Genomic DNA, 18394 nt, shown 5'->3' on the forward strand with positions numbered 1-18394 from the left:
GGTTATTACTTTGCTATAGTACTAAGTAACTCTTTAAAAAATGGGGGAAAAAAAAAGAACACTAGCCGTGTGACAGTGGTGGGAGATGCCTAATTACCCACACAAGGTCAGAACCACACTAGTAAATTCTAAAATTATTTTAAACATGTTTGTATAATGGAAAATCTCACTGGATGGGGCCGTTTTAAGAACGTTTCTTAGCGATGGTCCTGTCTGTGAAGGAAGAAGCATGGGCAGGCCCTGTTTTTAAAGAATGCTGCCCAGGTATGGCAACAGCCCCAAGCACATTCCTTCCCTACAAGGACTTTTTGTATATATCACCAAGATGAGTCCCAGGTCCAACTTTATTACCTAATACAAGTCCAACCTCTGGAACATTAAAATTCATTGTTCCAAAGTTTAATTAAAAACACAATTTACAAATATTTAATATCTTCTGAAAAGTATTTCTAAGTTAAGAATGAAAAAGTATGTACATAATATATAATCAAATACCAGGCGGCCTCAACTCCCACCAGGTCCACACTCAGCAACATCCGTCTTTTTAGGTTCTTCAATATCTGAAAGAAAAAGACACCACTTAATTCAGCATTTTTTTTTTTTTTTTACCTTTTAATTAAAAAGGGGACATGAAGGTCAAGCCGCCATCCAGAAGTATAATGAGAGCCCCTCTTTACCACATCCAAGGCTGAAGACTAGATGCATTATCAAGCTATCACTGTGGCTTTTCCTGCACACATGAAATCTTTATTAATTCTTTAGACAAGATGGAAAGAAAACTAAGAGTAATTTTATACATTAAAAACAGACAAAATCTTTCAAGTGTTATTTGAAAAGAGAAGACTAATGTTCCTTTTACAGTTGGCTCTTCTTATCCATGTGTTCCACATCTGCAGATTCAACCAATTATCTATCAAAAAATACTTGGGGAAAAAACCCAATTAAAGACTACAATGAAAAAAGATACAAAAAACACAGTATATTAACTACATTATATTAAGTATATAAGTAATCTAGAGATGATTTAAAGTATACAGGAGGTTATGCATAGGGTATATGAAAATACATTTTGTTACGATCTTGAGCATCCACAGATTTTGGTATCCTTGTGGGGGAGATACCAAATCCGGGGGCCTGGAACCAATCCCAGACAGATACTGAGGGATGACTATAGTCACAACAGCTTTCAGCTCTCCCAGAGAAACAGGGCATGTACCTTCTGTCAAATCCACTAAGTTGTTTTCCACGATGGGTGAAGGAATGGAGATCCCCATTGCTTTCCGAACTCCATACGTGCTTACGATATCACCTGGAGTTACTTGCTGTGCAAGTTCTTTAAGATTATTGGTCACTTGTTCAGCTAAAAAGAAAAACAAAGATAATTCCAGGTACTGAAACATGATTCCTTTAGATAATTTTCGGGTATCCCAAAGAACAGTAAATGCATAAAATGTAAAAAATAAACTGTCCCTGGGATTGACATCAGCATTACTCTATAGTGCTATCGCCACTGTACTGAGAAGTTTTTTCTTTGAAGCATCCCCTGACTCTCCTCTTACAGGAGGCAAAACATACCAAGATGCATTTCTCTATATGAAGGACCCAAGAGACAGATCATGTTGGGAGGGGGTCTGGTGCTCAAACGTTCATTCTGGGCTTCCTGGAGCTCCCTGAGCAATCTGGTGGTCTCATCAAGTTTCTTCTGGAATACTTCAGCTTCTGTGTGGTAAGAAAAAGAATACACTGAAGAAAGCAGACACACTTGTGTTTGATCTTGTGTAGTAAACTGACTCCTAGGCTCTACAGCTTTGCTAATTATTGGTTAACCTTCTCCCTTCAAAAGAGTAATCCCTTTCAAATGAAATCAACACACCATACCCATTAATTTAACTTAGTTAGCCAAGATCTTCCTGTGGTGAATGGCTATGTTAATCTGTACTTATGAGACATTAAGTCTTGACTGCCTACATCATGCAGTGTTTCAATCAAACCCACTGGAGACACTCACCTTCGGAGTCAAAAACTTCAACTGGAATTCCAAAGTTTGTTACTGCTTTCAGTGCTATGAGCCTGTCTTGAGTACTGGAGCCCAAATGCCCTGCTGGCTCTATGTCTGTAATCTGCTTCAAAAGGGAAAACAGGCAATTATTGGAGCTTGCTAAGCCATGACAGTGCTAACTAGAAATTACTAAGATAGTGTGTGTTTACAGGTAAAGTTATTCTACCTATTTACTTTGGAGTCCTAATTTTTATGCTTAAAGAAAATGAATTTCGAGAATACCCTTTTAAAATGCTATTCCCAAATCTTGGCACAAACAAGTATTCAATAAATCCATACTTCTGTGTAATGTAATGATGTATCTTATACAATTTATATCATTTGTTTAGTATGGCAACTATTCTAAAGATGAAGTAGTAAGAGCCTTGTTGCTGCCTAAACTGTGAAGAGCTTTTGGTGATGACAATGCCTTGTGTTTTCCAGACTCAAGGACTATTTCAGCCCATCCAGTCCATATACTTGCATACCTATTGATATACCTCGTGGGTCTTCTCCAGGCCTCCAAACTAGGCTGTCAGTATTGCATGAGAGAAACAACATCTTAAAAAAGATGGCATTGGCCAGGCGCAGTGGCTCACTCCTGTAATCCCAGCACTCTGGGAGGCTTAGGTGGGCAGATCACCTGAGGTCAGGAGTTTGAAACCAGCCTGGCCAACATGGTGAAACCCTGTCTCTACTAAAAACAAAAAAAACTAGCTTGGCATGGTGGCGGGCGCCAAAAGATCAACCCAGATATTAAGCAACCAAAAGCGAATGGTTCCATTTATACTATGGTATGGCTCTCCAACTCCATCGATCTGAACACCTGATTTCTCTACCTACATATGGGCTCAAAACTTGCGGTGGACAGAAACTGTGTAACTGTACAACTTGGCATTGGTATGCATTTATGGTCTGCCATTTCAGCTGGGCCCTCAAAACTCTACTCACTCATCTTTTTACTTCTTACCCAACGGCCCTTCCCATTCTCAAGATTTCTCTTAGTCCCCTTGTTCTCCATTTAAATATTTCTCATAAAGCGTAAAATACAATCACCTCCATTTCTTTTGCTGTGCCAAGTGTCCTAGTATGGCCTTCATCTTCAGGCGATGACTATAAGGATAAAGAAAAACAGCTTTTTAGGAAAACACATGAAGACAAATATCAAGGAAAAGAGAAAACTGTCAGGAGTTTCTTGGCAAGAGAAAATGAATAAAAATATGGACTACTGGAATATAATTTTTCAGGCCAAAATACAATTATTAGCATTTTGAGAGTATTCTGTGAGCTGGGGTACTTATTATTGGTGATGTTAAGATATTTCCATGCCTGATCAAAAGCTATATACATGTTTAAGAAGGTATTTGATAAATAGCTTATAAATATGTAAATGGTGTCTGTTTTCATCAGAAAAATCCCCCACAAGAAGGAGTTCTAAGGATTACTAGGCATGAACAGAGCATATTCTCAGATAGCAGAGGATTACTGTAAAATAATCAAATGCTACAGAGAATGTGAAAGTTTCTCAATCTTGTTCTTTAGAGATAATGCACACAGGAACAAGAGACAAATGTATCAGGGACATCGATCAATGATGCCATCTTTCTTTGAAAGGTTGTGTTGTGAGTTATTTAACAAATTCCCAATTTCTAAAAATTATAAACATATGTATGTAACTTTTGATTTTTTCTAGAATAAATTATGAGAAAAGGAACTGTTATATTGAAGGACAGAGACACTTAACATTTTGAAAACATATTGCCATATTCATCCAAATGAAAAATATTCAATTTTAGTCAGATATTAATTCATTCAGATTAACTGATGGGAAGGATATGGTAAAAAAAAAAAAAAATAGTTTTTTAAGATGTTTCATTTTTTAGGTAGTGTGACAAAAGTGGTCCAAGTGTGAATACTTTACAGCAGTCATTGTTTAGCCTGACTGAGGGAGGCACTGACCTTGGCTCTGCTGATAGCTCACCCAGCAACCATACGTGCAGTTGTGAGCAGGTACCAGCACTACAGTCACAGTCACCATTAAGAGTTAGACCTCCAAGAGACACATTCCTAACTATGGTGACAGGAACATTCTAGAGATCAACTCTTTTTTATTTTTAAATGGCCCAAGGGACCCAGAGAGATCAACTCAGTAGGAACATTTTCTGGTTCTGATCCTTGAGCTAAAACTGAATGATTCCAGATTATGAGCTATCTCCAACTGAACTAGAGATAGCTTACAAGTGTTAAAGAGCAATGAGGAAGATTTTTACTTTTTAACTTGAGGTTCCTCCTGATGTGCTATTACTGCATAAGGAAAGGCCATTCCCTATCATTTTAGCCAACTTAGTTTCAGGCCAGTGAGCAAAACTTTCTTTTTTTATTAGGGGACACAACACCCACTGACTTCTGAGTTGTAAACCCCATTTTTGAGTAGTACATTCCCAAGATTAGGCGATAAGGATGATGCTCAGGCCCTCACAGATCCTGGTAGCTAAGTTACTCCTTTCCGTTCATTGTCCACCTATGGCCTCCACCCAGGCTGGGCTGTCTTTCAGGGCTATGGAATTCAGCTGTCATACTGGTTAATCTCATGGTTTCACTACACTGAATGACTAATGCTTGAGAGTCGATAATAAATTACCCTGTTTCGTTAGCAGTGTTCTTACCATCTCCAACTCTTGTAGAGTCCTGGAATGCCCTCCTTTTGTTAAAACATCCAGTAAACTATCTGCCATGACATATGGATAATCTTGGCATGTGGCCAAAAACTCATGGATGCTGCAAGAGAGAGTTAGGAAAGTCTCACATAAATCACCTTCACTGGCTTTAGCCTCCTATCAGAGCCAACTGTTTCCATTAGATGCTCTTGGTTATACATCATGATGTCAAATTTCTGCCTAGACATAACATGGTATCTACATATTAATTAGCAATAACATTATCATGAGAGAATTAATATCAAGAACAAAGTGAAAATAAAATGCTCCCAAGAAAACTGAGACCTCAGTGACAGGGGCACAGGCGCAGTCCCTGGACCTTCTGCTCTGTGCCCTTTCACTTCTTGCCTACAGTAATTGCCTTCACCTCAGGACTTTCACATAGCATCAAAAATTCTCAAAAGTTACACCTCCAGTTTGGACCACATCCTTTGGAGCTCCACATGGAAGTCTAACAGATATCTTAAGCTTAAAATATCCATCTGGGCGCAGTAGCTCATGCCTGTAATCCCAGAACTTTGGGAGTCCAAGGCGGGCGGATGACAAGGTTGGGAGATTGAGACCATCTTGGCCAACATGATGGAACCCCGTCTCTACTAAAAATGCAAAAAAATTAACTGGGTGTGGTGGCGTTCACCTGTAGTCCCAGCTACTTGGGAGGCGGAGGCAGGAGAATCCCTTGAACCTGGGAAGCAGAGGTTGCAGTGAGCCGAGATTGTGCCACTGCACTCCAGCCTGGAGACAGAGCAAGACTCCATCTCAAAAAAAAAAAAAAAAAAAAATCCAAAACTGGAATGCTACATCTTCCCCCTTAAGTAATGTTCCAAAGTCTCCCCCTTCTCAGTAAATAGCAACTGCAGCCTTCTAGGTTCAGTTTACAAACCCTGGAGTCAGCCTCGACTTCTCTCTCTCATACCCCACTTTGATCAGTAAAGAAATCCTACTGGCTGATGACTGAGCTCTCTCAGCACCTCACCTGCTACTCCCCCAGTCCATTTCTCATCTCCCAACGTCTGCCCTTGCATCTCTACAGTCTATTCTCCAAGAGTAGCTAGGGTGATTATTTAAACATGATAAGCTGGACTGGGTCACTCTTCTCACAATCCACGAGTAGTGTCCATCTCACTGAGAATGAAATTCCAAGGCCTTACAAAGACCCACTCTCACCGAAGCCCTCCCTAGCCATGTGCCTGCACTCTGCTTCTTCCTGCTGTTCAAGAGTGTCGGGAAGCCTCCCACTCGGGCCCTATGCAGAGCTCCTGCACTGCCTGGAATGCTCTTTCAGGTGGCAGCACTGCTTGCTTCCTCATCTCCTTCAGTTTTTGCTCAATTTTCCCTTTTGTAACAGACATTACTGACCGATTTAAGAATGTATCCCTCTCCCAGCCCCAGCGCTACTCTCTCCTCCTCTGGTGCTTTACCTTTCTCCAAAGCACTTGTCATCATTTGATAGGAGGGCATGGGCCTTTGCCAGTGTTGTTTCCCTGTACAATCCCTGTTTGTGGAATGCACAGATGCATAATCCAGAAAGAAGTCATTCAAACTGATGAAGTCTAAAAGATTAAATGGCTTGATCTGAAACTACAGTCAACTGACTTAAGGACCCCTACCTTATAAAAAAACAACCAAACTACACGTGCTAATGTACAGATTTCCCCTTTGTCAGAAAAGCAGGGGACTGGTGAATCTACAGGGTAAATTTCTTATACATAATGAAAATTAACAAGGTACTACTGCTAAGAAGGAATAATATCCAGTAACCTATCTGCTATAACCCAAGCTCAAGTGTCCCATACTGAGCCAGAATCCTGCTAAGTCAGGATCAATTTCATTATATTGATGTGATCCAAACTGCTCAGCATCCTAAACAGGAACACAGAGATGATATTCCCATAGAAACATGCAATAAAGGATGGCTGAGTGTAATTGCAATAGTCTACATGGCATGTGACTGGTCAAAAAGGCTTATATGTGGATTGCCTATGGAATTGAGCCATCCTGTCCTGCCTCCTATTTTGGGGAAAATGCACTGTGGGTTCCCAAATTGGTCAAGTTCGGACCATAACTCACTGACACACAACATGTTATAATAGAGCAGATGGTACGTGAACATTTTAAAGTAACAAGTTCCTAAACTTGAGGATCGGCTGAGGTACACAGTATCTTTAAAAATATATTTTTCTAAGAATTAAAATATGGGGCCAGGCACGGTGGTGCATGCCCGTTATCCCAGCACTTTGGGAGGCTGAGGCAGGTAGATCAAGAGGTCAGGAGTTCAAGACCAGCCTGACCAACATGGTGAAACCTCGTCTCTACTAAAAATACAAAAAAAAAAAAAAAAATTAGCTGTCCGTGGTGGCGCACGCCTGTAGTCCCAGCTACTTGGGAGGCTGAGGCAGGAGAATCACTTGAATCTGGGAGCTGGAAGTTGCGGTGAGCTGAGATTGCACCACTGCACTCCAGCCTGGGTGATACAGCAAGACTCCATCCAAAAAAAAAAAAAAATTAAAATACTGCAGATGCCAGTATCAAGGGAGACATGCTCTCTCTCTCCACTAAAGGATAGGAGTAACTATGAACCCATTATTGTCAGCTAAAAAAAATTAGTGAACCCATTTTTTACCACTTAGCCAACTTTGTGAGTCTACCCACAAATCAAGTATGTACATTAATATTTTTAAACAAACATAATCAGAGTATTAACTGGAAACTCACCTGAAATCATTTGGAAGATCAGAGTCTTCCCCATAGGTTGAATAGATTAAATCAGAATCATCCTTGCTGATATTTGCAAATGTGGAGTCATAATGCGGTGCGTAAGAACTGTAGGGCCCATAATTCAAATATAACACTGTTGAAAAAAATCAAATACTGTAACACTATTCTTTAACTTGTATGCCAATCTATTTTCTTGTTTTACTAAAAGATTATTTATTCCCTCCTAACTTTACTACTTCATTGACTGGTTCGCAAATCTAAGATATTTTCTCCCAAACAGGTACTTGTACAGTTACACTCAAGTGAATTCTTCCCCACAAGGGAGAGGGAAAGGAGAGGGAGAGGAACGAGAAAGAACAAAACTCATTTTGAATACTAATACTCAATTTTCCAATCTCTTCTGAAGTTAATGAAATAGTTAATTAATGTTGCAAAAATACCACCAAGATATTGGTGCCCACCTAGTGAATAAAGCATAACTGTTTCCTTTCCCTAAAACCGCGAAACAGAGAAGAGAAAAAAATGACTCCTATGCAGAAGCCTCACCTGGAGTGACTTTGTTTCTTTTATCCTCTTTGAACCCCTGCAAAGTATTCACTCCAGACTGAAGTCTTCCAGTTGTCATTCCCAGTCTCACAGGGCAGTAGCCTGGCTCTAAAACATAAAACTGAGCACAGTGAAGGAGGCTTATGTGGCCATGACCCATGGGGCCCTCTGCCGTGTGACTCTGCACAACCACTGCATATCATCTGCATGACCGTGAAGGAGGCTGGGAAGCCCTTACTACATCCACTTTTAAGATAAGAAAATCAAAGCTCAGACAGGCAGAAATATAGCCAGGACCAAAACTGAGACCTATTCATTACACTCTCCTGCTTCCTGGAATTCTTTATAACCATGTACACTTCACTTAAAAAATTAGATTTTTATTAAAAACAAAAGCCACGAAAACTTTTAAAAGTGGCGGCTTTTTATGTTAAGATGAAAGTTAACCAGTACAAAGGTTGGTAAAAGAGGGAAAACACCTGCATTAAAGACAAAAGGGCTCCTAACACAAGAAGGATAAATGAGTATCTATGAAAGGCATATTTTTAGTGCAACAACAACAGGCGTTAGCCAGGAATGAATCCCTGTGACGAAACAGGCAATATGTAATATAGAGAAATCATGGGTGGGCACCTAAGGGGATCACAGAGGATGCTGTCAGGAGAAGATGTGGTCTCCCACAGTATCTAACAGAAGGACATCTGCTCTCCTGAAGAAGAGTCTGAGTTTGTGTCAAATGATCCACCTGCAATGGAGGCTACCGCTACCAGTGACCAGTGTGGTGAAGACAGTGTTAAGCAACTGAACATCTAAATCAGATTTCCTCTTCTTCTCAGTGAACAGTCTGGAATTTGGTTTCCTAATGGGTACAGGTACTGGACATTGAAGCTGAGAAGATGAACAGAGAGGGCTGTCTTCTATCTTAAACCAGGATAGTGGCCCACAGAGGGAGCTGTGCCCGTGGGGAGCCAAGTCAGCTTTGGTCATATTTGACTATGTCCCAGAAACTGGAAACCCAGGAAACCAGACTAAAGGCAGAGACCACACACTCGGCTTCACAAGCAGCAGATCTTAAGGTGTCACCTACATCAGTTAGCTGCATCTCCTAACACCAAATGTTCACCACAGCTACAGTAGAAAGAGCAATGTTCTCAATCCTGTGGCATTCTTTGGCCTATGATCATATAAAATTCTACTACAAAAAGTTTGCATCAAAGTAAAAACTGAGTTTTGTTTTGAAAACAGCACTATCTCCTTTTCTCCTATTACTGTTCTCCTTGTTTACAGAACATTAATAGTCCCCTTCTTTCCATCTTCAAATGCTCTTCTCTGCTTCAAGGTTTTCTCACCTGCTGTGCTCTCTGTTCCCTCATCCCTTACTCAACCTAAACATCATCTCTTTATGGAAGCCTTCTCTGACCCCCAAACACTAGGTAGGTATCTGCTGTTACAATCACAGCTGTTCTTTTCCTTTTTAGTATTTATTCATGATCGACACATACCTGCATAGTACTGATTACAGACAGACTTCTCTTTATGTGAGCCTTCCTCCCCAGACCCCATAGAACTTAAGGGAAAGGGACTCCTCTCTCTCTCTTTTGTTCTCTACTATACAGCCAGCTCCTAAGATAGCACCTTGTTCACAGCAAACAATAAATATCAGAGAGTATTTCCTTAAGGGTAGGAATTCTGTCATTATTCATTTTCATATTCCTAATCACTTCTCTCATTATGACAGTATGAATATAAATGTTTGTTGAAGAAGTTAACATTCTCATATTTGCTTATCACAATACATGACTTTCCCCTCAGACCAGTGACAAAAAGTTCTAATTCTTATGTTGAATTTCAAAATATAACCTATATTATCTCCATTAAAACATCATTTGAGAAAACAAAAAGATGACTGAGGTTCCAAAATAGATTCCCAATCTTTACAAACTTTCTACTGACCACAGTGAAAGATGCAATGTCACTAAGCATACATCTTCCATTATCATTAAGGCACTATGTGGCATATACATTCATTTATTCACTCAAATAAAGCGGTCAGTTAAATTTACAAGGTCATAATCTGCGGGTATGAGATACCTCTAAACTGAGTGTATATACTGAAGTCTCTTAAGACTACGGCTAGGAATTATTATCTAAAAGTTACGGCTTTGTTAATGGTGGGTTTAAAATATTTCAGACACTTAGAATTTTAAGGAAAACTTGATACACTGTACCTACTTCAGGATGAAGTGAATGTTAGGCTAGCTGTTACCATGAAATACATGATGTCTAGCTAGATTCTTTGTGCATAATAACACAGTGAGACTGATCAATATTCAAGCTTGTTGCTTTAAAATGTTAACCCAGGTTACTATTCTCTGCCAAACAGTATCAAGTTCATGCACAGTCTTCCTCTGATCCTACCTCCTACAATGGGATCCACAGGATGGAGAAGTCCCAACGTCGTTGTTCCATCTGGTTTTCTTCTTTCAAACTCACACTGCAATGACCCAAGTATTCAGATGGAATGAACTGTTTTATACAAACAGGCTGAGCATCTTTTATCCGAAATGCTTGATACTAGCGTGTTGCGGATTGCAGATTTTCCCAGATTTTGAAATATTTACATATATATAATATCTTAGGGATGGAACATAAAATTCATTTATGTTTCATATACACTTTACAGAAACAGTTGGAAAGTAATTTTATATAACATTTTAAATGATTTTGTGCACCTGTCACATGAAGTCAGGTGTGGAAGTTTCCACTTACGTCATAGAATGTCAGAGCTCAAAATTTTTCAGATTTTGGAGAATTTCATATTTTGAATTTTGGATTAGGGATGCTCAGCCTGTACCACATTCATATATGCAGCAAACCACAAAGCCTTATTTTAACCAAACTAACATTACAGGTGGCTAATCATTAAACTCAAATACTAACTTTCACACCTACCTCCATGTATATAGGAGCTGATGGGCTAGAGAAATGGAGGTGAGGAAAATCTCAGAATTCTAAAGAGCTCTGTGGGTCCTTAAGGCCACCTAGTTCTCCCTCGTCTATCAGAAAAGGAGGCTACTGCAGACCAGGTAAGGGCAGTGGCTTGCCCAAAGGCATGTATAAACCTACTTGGCTTTAAAACCAGTATGGGTGGGGACCCACCATCTTAGCCACCAAAGGCACAGACATGGCTTCTGTTCCTAAGTCCCTGTTAAGTGTTTCTTCTAGAAACTAGGTATATCAGTCTCTTTCTTCTGCCTCTCAGCTTCCTTGAACTCCGGAGCAGATGTGGACAGACCTGCCCACAATGGAACCTGGGGGGAGCTAGCCAGGGACTGACGGACCAAGAAATGGGCAAAGGGAAGGAAGCATCTGTGGGGTAAATCCCAGGTGGCAGCCACTTCCATGTGGAGTGGTGTGGCTCACATTTTAGATGCCTGTGCACGAATACAGGAATACCCTGAAAACGCCAGTATATTTGGAGCGATTGTTGGCTGAGAGCCATCCATCGCACTATGGTCAGGAAGGACAGCCGGCAGCCATTGCAGCAAGATGGCCACTTCTGTAGGCTGCTTGTTTGGCAACAGGAGCCCAGATAGCAGCAGAAGCAAAACAGCTTGAGTAGGAATTACAATTAGGAAAAAATATATATATATTTTAAAGAGCTCTATATTCAAAAGTCAGCTCAGTTAAAACTGCTATTTGGGCTACATGTGTATGTCTGTTGTTTTAAGGCCGCTGTAATGGCTGTGAAAAATGCCTCTGTCAGCTGAGTTCTGTTTGCCTGTCCCTCCTTCCTCTTGGCACCCTCAATGTCATATTAGAAACCTAAAGGAATTTCTGACAGCCTGTGATCCCTTGAGGTAAACAGAAAAGGCATCAAAGACTGCTCTTTTTGGGAATAATCTCTTTTTCCTCACAGAATACCAAGGGTTGTAAGCAGATAGATTCTGCTCAGATCTAGAACTCTGCTCTCTTCTGTACTCTATTACCTGATCTCTTTAGCTTTCTGGGACCCAGGATTCAATGATTTTGGGTAATCTAAAACCTGTCTTCCAGTAAGTATTAGGCCCTAAAAGCTGCATGCTTTCTTGGCCCTGTTCCTTAAAGGGCTCCCCCTTGAAAGCAGTAATCTAATAAGGAAACAAGCTAAGTCGAAAAGAAGACACTTTTTGGCGCAATCTGGGCTCACTGCAACCTCCTTCTGGCAATCTTGTTTTCAGGTAATGGGGTTTAGGTTTAGGTTCTACACCTTTGAGGTGTACATTTTCTACCTTGTTTCATCTACTTTGTTATGACTTTGGAAATGATTAATAGTCTAAGGGGGAGGAGAAAGTGAAAACTGGCAAATGAAGAATCTTATAAATCTAGATCTGCTTCTGTGTGTTTGAATGTCTATACACGTATCATGTGTATGTGATATATCACTACTAAAATATATATCGAAGAGCTCTAATCAATTGACCAAAGAAAAGTAAGTGCTTAAATAAATTATTTAAAAAAAAAAAGAAAAGAAAAGAAAAAAGAATTTGGCTCATATGTCTTCTAGTTCACACAACTTTAGTAATCCTTGACAAATAAAACTAGTTTCAAAATTCTCTTCAGTAATTTTAGATCTTAAAGTCATGTTTTATTAAGTAATCTTAGGGTTTTTACGTGAAATTAGGGTCACTAAGAGTTAAAATAGTTAATATATGTAATTAAAATTACTAGATATAAGAGAAACAATTCTATATAGAGTATATAAAGAAAAATGTATTTTTGGTAAAGATCCAAAATCAATGTATAAAAATCAATAGCATATCTATATACCAATAACGTTCAAGCTAAGTGCCAATTCAAGAATGCAATCCTATTCACAACAGCCACACACAAAATAAAATACCCAGGAATATATCTAGGGAGGTGAAATACCTCTACAAGAAGAACTAAAAAACACTGCTGAAAGAAATCATAGATGACACAAATAGAAAAACATTCCATGCTCATGGAAGAAGCAATATTCTTAAAATGTCCATACTGTCTAAAGCAATCTACAGATTCAACGCTATTCCTAACAAATTCCCAACATCATTCTTCAGATTCAGAAAAAACTATTCTAAAATTCATATGGAACCAAAACAGAGCCTGAAGTGCCAAAGTAATTCTAAGCAAAAAGAACAAAGTCAGAGGCTCACATTACCCAATTTCAAACTATACTACAGGCTAGGCGCGGCAGCTCACGCCTGTAATCCTAGCACTTTGGGAGGCCGAGCTGGGTGGATCACTTGAGTTCAGGAGTTTGAGGTTAGCCTAGGCAACATGGTGAAACCTCATCTCTACAAAAAATACCAAAATTAGCTGGACATGCACCTGCAGTCCCAGCTACTTGGGAGGCTGAGGCAGGAGGATTGCTTGAGCTCCTGAGGCGGAGGTTGTAGTGAGCCAAGATTGTGCCACTGCACACTCCAGCCTGGGCGACAGAGTGAAACCCTGTCTCAAAACTAAACCAAACAAAACCCCCCCACAAAACTACAATAACCAAAACAGCATGATACAGGTAAAAATAAATAAAACAACCCACAGACCAATGGAACAGAACAGAGAACCCAGAAATAAAACCACATAATAAAACCAATTGATCTTTGACAAAGTCAACAAAAATAAACCATGTAGAAAGACCAATAAATGGTACTAAGAAAACTGGCTAACCACGTGCAGAAGAATGAAACTGAACTCCTACCTCTCACAATATACAAACATTAATTCTAGATGGATTAAACACTTAAATATATGACTTCAAATTAAAAAAATCCTAGAAGAAAACCTTGGAAATACTCTTCTGGACGTGAGCCTTGGCAAAAAGTTTTCTAAGTTCTCAAAAGCAAATGTGACAAAAACAAAAATTCACAACTGGGACCTAATTACACTAAAGAGCTTCTGAACAGCCAAAGAAACTATCCTCAAAGAGACATCCTACAGAAAGGGAAAAAACAATGGGGTTACATCCAATAAATCCATTGTAAGTTGAAAATACCATGAGTTGAAAATGCATTTAACACCCTGATAAACCCATTGCAAGAAACTGTCTGTTCGTTTTTTTGTTTTTTTTTTCTGTTCAGTATTATACTGATGAAGAACTCTATGGCAGGTATGGATTAAAAATATGCAAGCAATTTAAAAACTAAGTTTGAGATGCCCCGACTAACTAGGTAGAGAAAAGAAAGGAAAAGCTCAGTCACCTGACTGTTCACAAGCCGCCTGGTCAGCTTTCCTCCAGATTCCCTCACGATGCGATCAAGCTGCTCCTGTTCTCTCTCTAAATTATTGCTTTTAAACTTATCTTCAAGCATATCTTTGTCTTTCCTGAAAACACACATTAATACTAAGTAAAAAAAAAAAAATAAGATGAAAACATTAAAATGAATTCTAAATATAAATACAACTAAAGTGGAGACATCTGTACTACAGTCACTCATTAAAACTTACTTCCTTGATGAACTGTTAAGGGTCTCTAATACAAACAGAAACAGTAAGGCACACCTGAGATGTTATTTCCCTACCTTTTTCTGTCCAGTGTTACTTGTGTTAAAAGTTTTTCTGGGAACTTATAAAAAAATTAGTTCTACCTCAAACATTATTTTGAAGGAAAAAGAATACACCATTGTTCTTTTAAAGTTTGATTTTTAAAATTTAAATTCAAAACAAACAGTAAAGTGTGTAAGTCTTAGAACAAAGAAACCTGTCACTAGTTTACTTTCTTTGCATTATGAGAGCAAAAATCCCAAACTGCTAACTACAACCTCCCCCAAAAGTTGGCAGTGAGGTGCGGGGCGGTCAGGGTTGGCTCCCAGTGGTGTGAGTGGGCAGATGCGGCTGCTGTCAGCTGCACAGGTGGCTGCCTGGGTGGACCAGTGGTTCAGCATTACTCCCACCAGGTGACATTGGGTGGAAAACATGGGCATGATACAGTGACAGACCAACTGTTTAAGATGCAGCACTGATGCTGCTCCCACTGAACTCCTTGCTCCTTTATGGAAGGAGGTAATGACTATGCATTTTTAAAAAACAAACAGTTCTATTTAAATAAACTCACGGATCATACGAGTCCCAAAAGATTCTTTATAGTTTTAAAACTACTTCAATAAGAATACGTATTAGAACTGCTTTCTGAACCGTGTTTGGACAATCCCATACAATGCTTTGTAAGAGAAGAGGGGTATCATACCATTGAAATGGACTTTCATGCCAAAAACCACCACCACGGACACACTGGCACTTGGTCTTCCCTAGTCAGGCCCCAAATCAGTATTTTTCCCCCTTACTAGGCTTGAAGAAGACAGTTTGACCTTAACATCCCAAAGATCCTTTACTTTTTATTTTCTTTGCTGGGACTCTTGAAGGCTTGTGCTTCGGCATCTCCAGAGTCCTCTCTCTCTCTTGGCCAGCAGCCTCCATCCTCTCCACTTTGCGAGGTGTCTGTCCTGTCTTTCTGCTTTCGAGTTTTCTGCAAGTCAGCCATGAAATCTATGCTCTGCTTCAGGCTCTGAATTCTTTCCTAAATGTATTTGAAAATATTATTATTATACATTTGTCATTAACTTTTAAAGTAATGCATTCTTTTCTCACAGGAATTTGCACTTATCCTATCATTAACCAGGGAAGAAAAACAATTAAACGTATTCATATACCAAGAGAGTATTGTATTTAGAAACCATGATAAGGCCTATACCTTCGGTTCTTAAAATTTAATTTCCAACTTCAAAGAAAGTTTTACAACTTTATTGCACTATCAGAAAGTTAACAGAAAAGAAAGTACAAATTAAGACTAAGTATTCTTTGAAGTACTGAACTGAAAAAGTAAAATTTAGTTTAATGGTGTGTTAAAATTTTGTATTTAACAGACTGGCTTATCTTTTGACACTTAAGAATTGTTAGGTGTATCAAAGCTTAGGGCATGTGAATGTGTGAAGTACCTCTGTATTCTGGTAGCCCAGGCATTTAGATCTATGTGAAAACAACAAGCCTTGAGGAGAAGACAGGCTGGTGGCACAGTTCTTTCCTGAGTGCATAATGGTTTCTCTAACCAAAGAAGTCTTGTTTTTATTTTGTGAAATGTGCTTAATTTTCTACTGCAATGATGTGCTGTGAAATTTTCACTGTAGTTAAGGGCTTGAGGTGTCTGTGTAAATTTTAAGAAGGCATATTTGTTTTTACTGACTACTTTGCCTGTGACTCTGAGAGTTATCACTGGGTAAAATATGAGGTGCAATCTCCTTCGGGCTGCACAGCATCAGCAACGAAGAAGACTTCTGTGGAGTAACAGAAAATAAGAACTAGCAGAGGCCTTGGAGGCTACACCACACATCTACAACCATCTGATCTTTGACAAACCTGACAAAAACAAGCAATGGGGTAAGGATTCCCTGTTTAATAAATGGTGTTGGGAAAACTGGCTAGCCATGTGCAGAAAACAGACACTGGACCCCTTCCTGACACCTTACATTAAAATTAACTCCAGATGGATTAAAGACTTAAATATAAGACATAACACCATAAAAACTCTAGAAGAAAACCTACGCAAAACCATTTAGGACATAGGCATAGGCAAGGACTTCATGACTAGAACACCAAAAGCATTGGTAACAAAAGCCAAAATAGACAAATGGGATCTAATCAAGCTCCAGAGCTTCTGCACAGCAAAAGAAACAATCATTAGAGTGAACTGGCAACCAACAGAATGGGAAAACATTTTTGCAATCTACCCATCTGACAAAGGGCTAATATCCAGAATCTACAAAGAACTAAAACAGATTTACAAGAAAAAAACAAACAAACCCATTCAAAAGTGGGCAAAGGATATGAACAGACTTTTCACAAGAAGACATATATAAGACCAACAAACATATGAAAAAATGCTCATCATCACTGGTCATTAGAGAAATGCAAATCAAAACTACATTGAGACACCATCTCATGTCAGTTAGAATGGCGATCATTAAAGAATCCAGAAACAACAGATGCTGGAGAGGATGTGGAGAAACAGGAACACTTTTACACTGTTGGTGGGAGTGTAAATTAGTTCAACCATTGTGGAAGACAGTGTGGCGATTCCTCAAGGACCTAGAAATAGAAATTCCATTTGACCCAGCAATCCCATTACTGGGTATATATCCAAAGGATTATAAATCATTCTACTATAAAGACACATGCACATGTATGTTCTTTGTGGCACTGTTTACAATAACAAAGACCTGGAACCACCCCAAATGCCTATTGATTATAGATTGGACAAGGAAAATGTGGCACATATACACCATGGAATACTATGCAACCATAAAAAACGATGCGTTCGTGTCCTTTGTAGGGACATGGATGAATCTGGAAACCGTCATTCTTAGCAAACTGACACAAAAACAGAAAAATCAAACACTGCATGTTCTCACTCATAGACAGGTGTTGAACAATGAGAACACATGGACACAGGGAGGGGAGCATCACACACTGGGGTCTCTTGGGGGAGACTAGGGGAGGGACAGCAGGGGGTAGGGAGGTTGGGGAGGGATAACATGGGGAGAAATGCCAGATATAGGTGACAGGGGGATGGAGGCAGTAAACCACATTGCCACGTCTGTACCTATGCAACAACCCTGCATGTTCTGCACATGTACCCCAGAACCTAAAGTACAATAAAAATATATATATATTAAAAAAAAAAAGAACTAAAAAGAACCAGAGGTCATTCAAACAAGAACACCATCACCCAGAAACAATGAATGACTCACCTAAGGTCACTAAACCAGCAACTAAGACTAGGCTTGCTGTCACTAATGTGACACCACACCACGCTCTATGATGCTCTATTAGCAGTGCAGGTGGTGAGATCCTCAAGAACACAGATTCTGCTGTTTTTTACTGGACTTTTAAAGTAATCTTAAAACCATTAAAGTGATATGTTTTATTGTGGACAAATAAAAATATGGGTAAGAAGAAAATAAAAATCTTCTTAATGTATCATCAGAAAAGAACAGTGTTAACAGGCTTATCATTCCAGTACTTTTCCAACCATTACAAGTCTTACTTGGCAAATTGGAATTATACTGAATATTTAGTAAAAGTCATGTTTTTCAGTTAATAAATTGTAATCATTTCCTCTCCATAACAATACTTAAAATATTTTAATAACTGTATTTAATCCCACGTCCATATCATGATTTAATTAGTGCCCTATGATTGAACATTTAATTTCCATGTTTCCACTATTATAAATAAAAGTACCATAAACATCATTATAAATAAATCTATGAATCGCTATCTCTTTAGGATAAATTCTTAGGAAACTAAGTCAAAGAGAATGAGTATTTTTAAGGCTTTTGATAATTACTGCCTTCCAGAAAAG

At 39.1% G+C, this 18394-nt stretch overlaps 1 protein-coding gene across 4 annotated transcripts in view; it reads right to left on the minus strand.

Annotated features, from left to right (window-relative positions):
- BRD7 (bromodomain containing 7) overlaps positions 1-18394 on the minus strand; it is a 44157-nt gene that overhangs the window by 2689 nt on the left and 23074 nt on the right. The window contains exons 7-17 of one of the 4 annotated variants that reach the window (XM_012472239.2): positions 15369-15553; positions 14238-14361; positions 10438-10513; positions 8020-8127; positions 7471-7606; positions 4705-4816; positions 3095-3151; positions 2009-2123; positions 1576-1719; positions 1217-1360; positions 496-560 (exon numbers count right to left, since the gene is read on the minus strand). In XM_012472239.2, the coding sequence (XP_012327662.1) occupies positions 505-560; positions 1217-1360; positions 1576-1719; positions 2009-2123; positions 3095-3151; positions 4705-4816; positions 7471-7606; positions 8020-8127; positions 10438-10513; positions 14238-14361; positions 15369-15553 (1257 nt within the window). In that variant the 3' untranslated portion in view covers positions 496-504. Of the gene's footprint in view, positions 1-330; positions 561-1216; positions 1361-1575; positions 1720-2008; positions 2124-3094; positions 3152-4704; positions 4817-7470; positions 7607-8019; positions 8128-10437; positions 10514-14237; positions 14362-15368; positions 15554-18394 lie in introns of those variants that run through there. The other 3 variants (XM_012472240.3, XM_012472238.2, XM_012472241.2) reach the window with 3 other exon arrangements.

This window comes from Aotus nancymaae, unplaced genomic scaffold (assembly GCF_030222135.1).
Source record: "Aotus nancymaae isolate 86718 unplaced genomic scaffold, 86718_ANA_hifiasm-v0.15.2.pri h1tg000030l, whole genome shotgun sequence".
In the NCBI taxonomy this organism is placed as follows: Eukaryota; Metazoa; Chordata; class Mammalia; order Primates; family Aotidae; genus Aotus; species Aotus nancymaae.